The sequence below is a fragment of the Chiloscyllium punctatum genome, chromosome 15 (genome assembly GCF_047496795.1).
Source record: "Chiloscyllium punctatum isolate Juve2018m chromosome 15, sChiPun1.3, whole genome shotgun sequence".
Lineage (NCBI taxonomy): Eukaryota > Metazoa > Chordata > Chondrichthyes > Orectolobiformes > Hemiscylliidae > Chiloscyllium > Chiloscyllium punctatum.
The window spans coordinates 88,989,978-89,002,620 of record NC_092753.1 but is presented as its reverse complement, the minus strand read 5'-3'; the positions used below and the strand labels follow the sequence as shown (position 1 = coordinate 89,002,620).

At 43.4% G+C, this 12,643-nt stretch overlaps 1 protein-coding gene across 3 annotated transcripts in view; it reads left to right on the top strand.

Annotated features, from left to right (window-relative positions):
- gabpa (GA binding protein transcription factor subunit alpha) overlaps positions 1–11,940 on the top strand; it is a 68,190-nt gene extending 56,250 nt beyond the window's left edge. For all 3 annotated transcript variants that reach the window (XM_072585737.1, XM_072585735.1, XM_072585736.1), the window contains 2 exons: positions 3,673–3,865; positions 11,350–11,940. In XM_072585737.1, the coding sequence (XP_072441838.1) occupies positions 3,673–3,865; positions 11,350–11,581 (425 nt within the window). In that variant the 3' untranslated portion in view covers positions 11,582–11,940. The remainder of the gene's footprint in view (positions 1–3,672; positions 3,866–11,349) is intronic.
- Positions 11,941–12,643: the final 703 nt, after the last annotated feature.

The following is a 12,643-nucleotide window of genomic DNA, read 5'->3' as shown; positions in this document are numbered from 1 at the left end:
AGTCTTGTTTAATTTGAACGTTGACTGCTTCAGGCTGTGGGGAGTCACAAGTGCTGCTGAACACTGTAATAATCAGTGAATATCCCCCACTTCTGACCCTATGATGGAGGGATTGTCATTGAAGAAGCAGCGGTAGATGGTTGGACTTACAACAATACTCTGAGGACCTCCTGCAGAAATGTCCTGAAGCTAAGATGGTGGACCTCCAACAACCACAACCATCTTCCTAAGTGTCAGGTCTGACTCCAACCAGTGGAGAGTTTTACCCCCTGATACCCATTAATTCCAGTTCTGCTAGGGCTTCTTGATGCCACACTCAGTTGAATGCAGTGTTGATATCAAGAGCTGTCACTCTCTCCTACCCTGTAAATCAACTCTTTTGTCAATGTTTGAACTAAGGCTGTATTGAAGTCAGGAGCTGAGTGGTCCTGGTGGAACCCAAACTGGGCGTCACTGAGCAGGTTATTGCTGAGTAGGTGCTACTTGATAGCACTGTTGAGGAGACCTTGCATCACTTTACTGATCGAGAGTAGACTGATGGGTTGGTAATTGGTCAGGTTGGGTTTTTATGTACAGGACATACCTGTGTAATTTTCCACATTGCTGGGTGGATGACAGTGTTTTAACTGTATTGGAACAGCTTGGCTAGGGGAGCAGCAAGTTCTGGAGAGCAAGTCTTCAGTATTATTGCCAGCATGTTATCAGGCCCATAGCCTTTGCAAAATCCAGTATCTCCAACCGTTTCTTGACACCATGTGGAGTGAATTGAAGTGACTGAAGACTGGTATCTGTGATGCTGGGAACCACTGGGAAGGCAGAGCTGGATTGTCCACTTGGCACTTCTGGCTGAAGGTTGCTGCAAATGCTTCAGCCCCATCCTTTACCTCATGTGGCTGGGCTTTTCCTTCCTTGAGATTGGGGATATTTGTGGAGTCACCCCCTCCAATGAGCTAAAAATGTGTTGCTGGAAAAGTGCAGCAGGTCAGGCAGCATCCAAGGAGCAGGAGAATCGACGTTTCGGGCATGAGCCCTACTTCAGGAATGGATTCCTGAAGAAGGGCTGATGCCCGAAACGTCGATTCTCCTGCTCCTTGGATGCTGCCTGACCTGCTGCACTTTTCCAGTAACACATTTTCAGCTCTGATCTCCAGCATCTGCAGTCCTCACTTTCTCCTCCAATGAGCTATTCAATTGTCCACCACCATTGACGATGGGATGTGGCAGGACTGCAGAGTTAGAACTGATCTGTTGGCTGTGGGATTGCTTTGCTCTGTCTGTCATCTGCTATATTTGGTATGGCGGTCCTGTTTGGTGGCTCCACCAGATTGACACCTCCTTTTTAGGTTTGCCTGGTTCTACTCTGGCATGCCCTCCTACACACACCATTGAACCAGCATTGGCCCTGGCTTGATGGTAATGGTTGAGTGGGGGATGTGTTCGGCCATGAGGTTGCAGATTGTGTCAGATTACAATTCTGCAGCTGTGAATTTGTGATGACACACGGTGAGGGAGCACAGGAATGGAGACATCCAGCTGTGTGACCTCGCCATTGTATCCCCGAAGCATAGAAAATCTGGGGCTGAAGCTGAGATGGCAGACCTCCAGTAACCACAACCATCTTCCTAAGTGTCAGATCTGACTCCAACCAGTGGAGAGTTTGCCCCCTGATACCTGTTAATTCCAGTTCTGCTAGGGCTTCTTGATGCCGCACTCAGGGTTGAATGCAGGCTCTCCATAAATGGATTATTTTTTTTAAAAACAGGATTACTGGAAAAAGCTTAGCAGGTCTGTGGAGGATAGCAGAGTTTCAGCTCAATGGCTTTCTTTTGAGCAAAGTTAGTGAGCAGCCCAGACGTGATGAGTTTAAATACTCCTATTACGATTTATTATTTGTCTGTGTAGTTTTCTAACACCTGGTGTTCTGGAAAAGGTACTCTGAGTGATTGTGGTGCCTTGATGGTGAATAAATTCTTAGCAACAATATGTGCATAAATTTGAACACTGAAGGACTGCCAAGAGTTCACATTTTGTGACCCAAAGAGGCAAAAGCCTGAGTTTCCTCCTCGAAATGACTCCATGGTTTGAGAGCAGAGTCATATGATTACTGTAAATGAGGTCAGCTTCATCATCCCCAGACAGTTCTGGGGAGTGTATTAACTTTGGCTGAGTGCCCATGTTTTAGTAATGGTACAGTCTGACCTTGCAGAAGGCTGAAGCAGGAGAAACCCATCCTGTTCTCAATTAAACACCCATGGATATGAGCCCTCTGCTGCAGAGATCATTGGATGAAGCTTTGTTCATTGATCTCCTCATTCTAATCCAAGGGTGCTGTGGTCAATTTTAGTATACCGACAATGGCCCAACGAAAAGTAATAATTCAATACAGACTGGCAACCAAATCTTGGATGATCTTGTCATAATGGCTCAGTTCCGTGCCACATAATGGATTGACCCAAAAGTTGAAGGTTCAGAGAGCAAAAACAAATTCCTCTTCGGCCTAATGGTAGATTATCCTGTTGACATTTCTCTGAATCCTTTGAGGGTGTCCAGGGTCAGCAGGCCCTTGGAACCAGGTTCAAAACCCTTGGTGGCTATCCAGAGATTTGGTAACTCTCCATCAGTTTCTCTCTGCCGTCCCACCAGCCAACCATTTAAAACAAAATCTCAAGCTAGGCTCCTCTAAAATGTTTCATTGCAATAATAGGTTGCAAGGTATTTTCAAGGTTACTGGCTCTTGGACAGACCGCCTTGAAAAATCTCCTTTGGTTTAATGTTGAACCAACTTTTGAACAATTCATAGATGCTACTGCATATATATCAGGGTTCCACCATCTACAAATCACAAGGTGGGAATGTGAAGCAATACTCTCCACATGCCTAGGTGCAGGCAGCTCTAACACTCTAGAAACTCAACATCATGGTGAAACAGCTCACTTGATCAGCTTCTACCACAGTCGCAGCAGTGTGTACTTAGCTGCAACAACTCACCACGGTTCTACCAAAGGCATCTTCCAAACCTGTAACCTCGACAACCGAGAAGAACAAGGGCAGAGACACATGGAAAAACCCCCAGGTGCAGGTTCCCTCCATTCCATACACCATTTTGGCTTTGAATTAAATTACTGTTCCTTCCTTGAGTCATAAGGCTGGATCTCTCTCCCTCACCATGCTGTGGATGTACAGTCAGCATCAGTTCAAGGCTTAAAAGCAATGGGGAACAGGCAATGTCCTGTCTCCATAAGTGGATTAATTTTTTTTTAAAAACAGGAATACTGGAAAAAGCTTAGCAGATCTGTGAAGGGAATCAGCGTTTCAGCTCAATGGCTTTCTTCTGAGCTAAGTTAGTGAGCAGCCCAGACGTGATGAGTTTAAATACTCCTATAGCAATTTTAAGAAATTCACATTTACGAATTGGACGATTTACAAGCAAATACCACAGAAAAATCCAGCAAAAAGCATGATTCAGTTTTGGAAATGTGGAATGTGTGCAGCTGCAGTGCACATGCCCTTAGGTTATAAATTGTCCATTTTCAAAGAACTATTAGATCTCTATCTAAAAACACCAAGATGATAGGTATCTCCCACAAAGCATGGCGATGATTTATCCTGCTGTGTACATAGTACCAGTTGCAGGAATGTGTGAGATAATGTGTTTCTGATGTGTGCCTTCAGGTAACAATGGACAGATCCAACTCTGGCAGTTCCTGCTAGAGCTCCTAACAGACAAAGATGCTCGAGACTGCATTTCATGGGTGGGAGATGAAGGGGAGTTCAAGCTGAATCAGCCAGAGTTGGTGGCTCAGAAGTGGGGTCAACGCAAAAACAAGCCCACCATGAACTATGAGAAACTGAGTCGAGCACTTAGGTGAGTGAATCAAGAAAAGATTAATCTCCTGACTGTTATTTATTTATAACTCAGTTGTACAGTTCAATTTCACTGATAGGAGGTTTACAATTGTCCGGTATAGCCCACAGTTCATTGAGATGTCATTGTATCTGTCACACCTGGGTATACTGTCTCTCTCTTTCTCGCAACCATGTGCTTTCTCCCTCATACGCACACTCCGTTTCCCTCGTTTGCTCACTCACTCGCATGTATTTGCTTTCTCATGTGCATTCAGTGTCTCGTTTGCTGTTCTTTGCAAATATTCTCGCTTTCGCTGTCTTGCCTTCGGTTGCTCTCTCTCTGGCCTTCTCTCTCTCTCTTTGTCACTCTCTTGCTCTCTGGCCCTTTTCCTTGTGCTGTCTGTCAACACACACTCACTCTCGGTCTCGCTCTCTTGAGTGCACTAATCCTCACTGTTTTGTGCTGTATCTCTTCCCTGTCCTTTCCCTCTCCCATGCTGCCTCTCACCCACTCCCTACTTGCTCTCAACACTACTGACTCACTATCAAGCGTAGTGACATCTGCTCAGTTTATTATTGAATCTCATAACTCCTTTTAGAAGTTGATTACTGTCCATGACTGTTGATACAGTTCTATTTGTTCCAAATATTTGTAGCAAATCCCACTTTGCTCATCTGTCCAGAGCAGACAGTCAACCTGCCACTGCCTCCCATAATTATAGCTTCAAAGTGTTAAATGATTCCAAGGTCAGTGTCTCCACTACTCTGCACAGGTGTCTAGTCCATTTGACAGTCTTTTATGTGAAGGACATATTGACCTCAATATTCATTTTGCACATAACCCTCTGCCTTATGCTGCCTCCAGTTTAAGCTGTGTCTCGAGACTCCTCTTCTCTGCACGATTTGCTGCCTTCATATTTGCTTTAATATAATCTTTTGTCTTTCTGGTAACACAATCATCACTTTTAATGTTCTGATTCTAAATATGCAGCTTGACCTGTTGAGTACTTGCTGAAATCAAATTGTTGAATCATTAGTCAAATAAAGAATCAAATCTCGAGTAAAATGGTCATTTCCAGCAGTGTGTCTTCCCACAAACAGAACATTGTGTCTAAACTGTTTTGTCACATTTGTCACATGTCCCACATCCCGCATCATGTTCGGATTCACCTTGTCACAGTTGGAAAAATGAATCTGTACAGCAAGGAAAAAGGGCCTGGGGAAGCTGACAGAAATGTCCATGTGAATCCAGGTTTTTCTCCCCTCACAACATGAGAACATTCTTTTGTAGTTTATGTACCAAGGGAAGGAAAGAGGACGGGAGTGTTAACAATCTCCTGGTAATGGACTGAGGAGATAGCAAAGGGTGGATGAGGCGATGCACCTGATTCGTGACTTGATGTTGTTAGAGGATATTTCACTTCAGTGGTTGGAGGGAAAGAGTCATCACTTATCATATCAACGTACCTGGAGTCTGTATTTTCAGGAAGTGGTGAGGCTCCTGGGTGACTCGTGTTCAGTTCCATGAAAGTGTCTTTCAGCTCTTGATCCATTCTCAGGTCACCATAACCTTCCCGTTGTACACCATATGATTCACTGAATCAACAAGCAAACCCTTGTTTGTCTAAGGTTTGTGACTGAGGCATGCAACACCACTAAGCCACCCACCAAGCCAGTTTGCCATGCCAAGAGGAGGAGGAGGGGTGTAGTGATGGGAGAAAGACTAGAAACTGAGTGTTTTCTGCTGTCATATGACACATTTGGATATTGACTATTTCTGGGAAATTTCTTATGCCTTCCTCTGTGAAGGCAGATACAATGTCCGTTTTAGCTTCTCTGCTATTTCTCTATTCCCATTACAGGCTCTTCTGTAATTCAAGTAGTTTAAATGTATGCAGGAGGGTTTTCTGACACCGTATGTAGACAGGTCAACAAGGGGAGATACCAAATTGGATTTGGTATTGGGGAATGAACCCGGCCAGGTGTTAGGTTTGGAGGTAGGTGAGCACTTTGATGATAGTGCCCATAATTTGGTTATGTTTGCAATAGCAATGGGCAGGGATAGGTATATATCGCATAGAAAGAGGTATAACTGGGGTAAAGGCAATTATGATGCGATTAGACAAGATTTAGGATGCATAGGATGGGGAAGGAAACTGCAGGGGATGGACACATTTGAAATGTGGAGCTTATTCAAGGACCATATACAGCGGGTCCTTGATAAGTATATACCTATTAGGTAGGGAGGTAGTTGTCAAGAGAGGGAGCCATGGTTTGCTAAAGAAGAAGAAGAAGAAGGCTTATGCGAAGATGAGGTGTGATGGCACAGTTAGGGGGCTTGACAGTTATAACTTAGCCAGGAAAGATCTAAAGAGAGGGCTAAGAAGAACCACGTGGGGACAAGAGAAGGTGATAGCAGATAGGATCAAGGAAAAGCCTTCGGCCTTCTATAGGTATATCAGGAATAAAAGGATGACTAGTGTACGATTAGGACCAATCAAAGATATTAGTGGGAAGTTGTGTGTGGAATCTGAGGACAGAGGGGAAGTGCTTAATGAATACTTTTTACCAGTATTCACATTGCCCTTTTCCAATGTTAGTGAGAATACGGCGATACAGGCTACAAGATTAGATGGGATTGAGGTTGACGAGGAGGTTTTAACAATTTTGGAAGATCTGAATATAGGTATGGCCCCAGCACAGTTGGGATTTATCCTTGGATTCTCTGGGAAGCCAAGGAGGCGACTGCAGAGCCTTTGGCTTCGAAATTTGTGTTATCATTGTTGACAGGAGTAGTGCCAGAAGACTGGAGGATAGCAAATGTTGTTCCCTTGTTTAAAAAGGGGAGTCGGGCCAACCCTGGTAATTATAGCCCAGTGAGCCTTACTTTGATTGTGGGTAAGGTGTGGAAAAGGTTATAAGAAATAGGATTTATAATCATCTCGAAAAGAATAATTTGATTAGGGATAGTCAACACGGTTTTGTGAAAGGTAGGTCGTGCCTCACTAACTTTATTGAGTTCTTCGAGAAAGTGACAAAATAGGTGGATGAAGATAAAGTGGTTGATGTGGTGTATATGTACTTCAGTAAGGTGTTTATAAGGTTCCCCACGGTAGGCTATTGCACAAAATATGGAGTTTCAGGATTGTAGGTGATTTAGCGGTTTGGATCAGAAATTGGCTCACTGAAAGAAGACAGAATGGTGGTTGATGGGAAATGTTCATCCTGGAGCTCCGTTACTAGTGGTATGCCACAAGGATCTGCTTTGGGACCATTGCTGTTTGTCATTTTTATAAATGATCTGGATGTGGGCATAGAGGATGGGTTTTTGCATTGGCGGATGACACTAAAGTAGGCAGAGTTGTGGATAGTGCCGAAGGATGTTGTAGTTTACACAGAGACGTGAATAAGATGCAGAGCTGGGCTGAGAAGTGGCAAATGGAGTTTAATGCGGAAAAGTGTGAGATAGTTCACTTCGGAAGAAGTAACAGGAATGCAGAGTACTGGGCTAATGGTAAACTTCTTGACACTGTAAATGAACAGAGCGATCTCTGTCCTGGTGCTTAAATCCCTGAAAGTTGCCACCCAGGTTGATGGGGTTGTTAAGAAGGTGTATGGTGTGTTGGTGTTAATTGGTAGAGGGATTGAGATTCGGAGCTATGAGGTCATGCTTCAGCTGTACAAGACACTGGCAAGGCCGCACCTGAAGTATTCTGTGCAGTTCTGGGTCACCGCATTATACGAAGGATGTGGAAGGTTTGGAAAGGATTCAGAGGAGATTTACTCGGATGTTGCCTGGTATGGAAGGATGGTCTTCCGAGGAAAGGCTGAGGGAACTAAGACTGTTTTCATTGGAGGGAAGAAGGTTGAGAGGTGACTTAATCAAAATGTATAAGATAATCAGAGGGTTAGATAGGATGGACACTGAGAGCCTTTTTCCTCAGTTGGTGAAGGCTAACATGAGGGGGCATACCTTTAAATGGAGGGGTGATAGATTTAGGACAGATATTAGGGGTAGTTTCTTCACTCAGAGTAGTAGGGGCATGGAACGTCCTGCCTGCAACAGTAGTAGACTCACTGACATTAAGAGCATTTAAATGGCCATTGGACATACATATGGACAATAATGGATGGTGTAGGTTAGATGGGCATCAGATTATTTTCACAGGTTGGCGCAACATCAAGGGCCGAAGGGCCTGTACTGCACTGTAACATTCTGTGTTCTATGTAATCTGTGTCTGTGTGATAGACCTACATCTTCCTTTGTTAATCTTTTCCTTTTGACATACCCAAAGAAGATTTTGCAATCCATTTCCACGTTTCTTACCTTTTAGCATTTATATATTATTTGCATTTTATCAACTTCTTTGTACTCCTTTGCAGTATTCTAAAATTCTCTCAGTCCTCAGGCTTAGAATATTTATGGCAAATTTATAAATCTTGTCTTCTGATCTAATCCTATTTTTAGATTTTAGATTCACAATCACCTGATGAAGGAGCGTCGCCCCGAAAGCTAGTGTGCTTCCAATTAAACCTGTTGGATTATAACCTGGTGTTGTGTGATTTTTAACTTTGTACATCCCAGTCCAACTCCAGCATCTCCGAATCATTATTTTTAGATTATTAGCCCTGTCTCGCTTGCTGTCCCTATTGGGTTGTTTTACCTTAGAGGAATGTATGTTTTTTGGGGAAACCAGGCGTTAATTGTTTAAAAGAAACAAAGAATTGTAAGTGCTGGGAATCGGAAGCAAAGACAGAAATTGCTGAAGAAAGCATCTGTGGAGAGAAAACAGAGTTAATGTTACAAATCTGGTGACACTTATTCAGAACTCCCATATTTAGAATAATTTAAATACCAGCCTTTGCCTATTTACCATCCACCCTTTTAATATATATTTCCAAGTCACCAAAGCTTTCTCATTCCTCCACCTCCTTTTGTATTTGCCCTTGTTTCAGTTGAAAACCATAGTTTCAGATTGAAGAGCATCTTCTTCAAACTTTGTGGAAGATTATGTATAAGTTCATGTAGTATTTACTGTCTTCTGCAGGTTCTTTTGCAGCAATGTTTATAATCGGCCTTTTCCCATTCAATCATGCTAAACTCAAAATATCTTGTGTCCTGGTTAATTCCTCAACATATTGCTCCAGAAAATGATGTCAGACTCAATCCAGAACTCTTCCTCCACAGCAGTGGTATTCATTTGATTTACCCAATCTTTATGTTTATGGATACACCCACAATTACCAATTTCCTGCTTTGTACTGTGCTGTACATATGGTTGCCTATAAACCACTCCTACCAATATTTGTTGTTTCTTAGCTCCACCCAAGCAGATTCTCCGTCTAGCCCTTCCCATCAGAGATCCTCTCTCACTGGTGCACTGATTCCATCCTTATTACCATCATTACCCCACATCTCTTTCTTTTCCCTCTCCTTGCTATATATCAAGTGCCCTTTAATATTCACTTTCCAGTCTTGGTCATGCTTCAGCAATGTCTCCAAAATAGCTATTAAATTGAACAGTCTTACTTCTATTAGTGCCATCAATTCACCTATCCTGTCACACATATTATGTGCATTCCATTTAGGTAAAGGTAAAGTCACCATAGCCTTAGCAGCTCTTGGGGCTCTCTCTCATTAGACTGGTGTTGGTTTAACCTGATGGCCACCACGCCTTGGGCGAGGGGAGGGGTTGAGATGGAGAGTGCTTCAGGGTAATCTCAGCCGACATGGGAGTTGGATCCACACTGTTGGCATCACTCTCCAACGCAAAGCGACTCTCCCCATTCAGAGACTGTGCCCTCAATTTGGCATTTTGAACACTATTCTGCAATTTGAACAAGATTAATTGTAACACTTGTTTCCATTTATATTTACTACTTCTTATTTCCCGTGACCAGCTTTGTTTTTTAGTATATCTGAATTCTCTCTCAGGTTCCCATTCTTCCTAATGAGTTAGTTTAAACCCTCCCCAAGCAGAATTTGTGCAGGTGTCTCCCTATGGTGTTAGCTGTACCAGTCCCAACAAGGGTGAGACACCTCAATCTTGTACAGGTCGCCCAGAACTGGTCCCTGTGCCCCAAACATTTAAAACCCTCCCTTGTGTACCACACTCCCCTGGTGAGTGAGTGAGTGTTCACTCAAGCTTCTTATTTTTATATTCAGTAGCTCCTGGTACTGCTTTTTGTCTCTTAACCAAGCTGTCAATTCTGTTTTCAGGACAAGTGTTATTGGTTCTAATGTAGACCACAACCTTTGGCTTTTCACCCTCCTCAAAAAGAATGTACTTTGCTCTTTGACATCCTCAACCCTGGCAACAGGGAGGCAACTTTCCATCCTGGAGTCACATCTACAGTCACAGAAATGTTTATCTGTTCCTCAAACTCTCGACTCACCTCCCATTGTTTCCCTTCAACTGTTCTTCTGTCACACCTGTGCAACTGTGTGTGTTGTGCCGCAAGTTTGGCTCTAGCTACATTTCAGAGAGAGTGAGGATTGCAGGTGCTGGAGACCAGAGTTGAGATTGTGGAACTGGAAAAGCACAGCCAGTCAGGCAGCATCCGAGGAGCAGGAGAGTTGACGTTTCGAACATAAACTCTTCATCAGGAACCTAATGACGAGTATATGCTTGAAACTTCGACTCTCCTGCTCCTCGGATGCTGCCTGACCGGCTGTGCTTTTCCAGCACCACACTCCTAAGCTGTAGCTACATTTCTCTGACAAAGCATCATTCTCACCAGTATCAAAAGCAAAAGAATCAATTTGTGAGTGAATGCTGGAGATCCCAGGGAGTCTATCTCCATGGTGTTCCTAAATCACCCATAGGTTGCACTTTCCCTGTCTACCTGTATGCATTTAATCAGCAGTCTGACCACTTTGTTAAAAGTGCAATGCAATCCATATAGGTGTCTGCTTTGAGGGGGCACCACAGTGATTCTAATTTCCTCTTGAATTAAGGCTCAACTTTTTGAAGCTGGAGACACTTTGCACTTGTTGTTGTCGAGGCCACATGAAAGCATCTATGACCCCAGATAGTACAGGAAAGTCAATCCATGCCTTAAGTTTACTTTCAGACTATTTGCTTAAATCCAGAGAGTAGAAAATAGAAAGTGAAATTACTCACCAGTCAGGTCCAATACATCCAGCTCTTTGCAAACAGACTCTCACGCTGAATATTTGCATCAGTGATTCTGTTTTTTTTTCAAAACTGGGCACACTGTGATTCCTGGCTGCTCCTGTGAGAGTCACTTACCAACTCTCAGCTAAGTGAAGACCTCGAGTCTCTGTGCCAGTTTGTATCTCTTGCTCTGGCTGTCTCCAAACTGTTCTGCTGCTTCCCGAAGTTATAGGTAAGACAAAAGGTTATAGTTCAGAAACAAACTGAAGATGACAATATAATGGGAGAAAGACAGCAGGTGATGTCACACTTGGCTTTGTCGAAGGAAGGAGGGGCTGAATGGATTTTTTTTTGTATTGAATTTCTGATTGTCCTTCTTGCGCAGGTATTATTATGATGGGGATATGATATGCAAAGTCCAGGGGAAGAGATTCGTCTATAAGTTTGTGTGTGACTTGAAGACACTGATTGGCTACAGTGCAGCAGAGCTGAACCGCCTGGTCACAGAGTGCGAGCAGAAGAAACTAGCCAAGATGCAAATCCATGGTATGACAGGACAGCCAGTTACCACGGTAACGCTGGCTGCAGCCTCCCTGCAGAGTGAGAAAGACAGTTGAAGCATCCCTAGCTGAAGCTTGGTGTGTGTGGGTTGCTCATCGCACCCCCCAACTTTGAATGACACCTGTCCTCCGGTATCCTGGTTGGGTCAAGTGGCTTCTTCCTCCTTCAGCTTCTGGGACTGTACAGTGTAAACGTAATGAGCTGCCTCAGAGGGAGGCCGAGGCTGGGACTCTGTCCCACTGTCTATATGTGCATTGCATAAGCAGTGTCGAAATGGAGCGAGCAATGGTAGCAGACTTCATGGTATATTAAAATGAAACGTGTACCTGCTTCACCTTATTCTATCAAATTTTTTTGTTATTTTTGCAAATATTTTTACCCTTATGTGAATTTTGAATAAAAAAGGTATACTCCATTTTCCACAGGCGTGCTTACTGACCCTGTAGTTACCAGCGCTGTTCAGTGATTATCCTGGATCACCACTCCTCTGCCCACCTGTGATAGTATCCTTAGTCATCTGGAGGTGGATATTAACACGTGGTTTATAAGGGGCATCAGTAAATACCCTCTCTTCTTACCCCTTCTCACTGCTACTTGCCCTCTTGTCTGCCAAACCACCAGGATATGGGTTCAAACCCCACTACAGGACATGAGGGCATATTTTAGACTGGTTTCTTGCTCTCGTGCTATTCTTTGGAAGATTCAGTTTTCAAATAAGATGGCAAAAAACACCTTGATTTCATATAGGATCATCATTCCATGGACTTTCACCACCGACGACACCAGGGTGCAAGATATTTGGAATGTGTCTAAAAACTTGGCCGAAGATCTTGCTCAAAATGACATCCCACAAATATACAGAACAACCTCTGTTATCTGAGTGTAGATTATCTGTACAAGATCTCATGGTCTTGTAAAAACGTTATCAGTTATCCGAACAATCAGTTATCCAAACAAAATACTCCCTGCCCATCTCGTTCGGATAATCAAGGTTGTTCTGTAAAGACTTTGAATAAAACAAAGAGCAAAACAATCATCAGAATATGCAATAGACACAAATCGTAACTGTTCTAAAATGCCCCTGAAAGCATTCCTCTTCACTAAATTTCAGATACCTG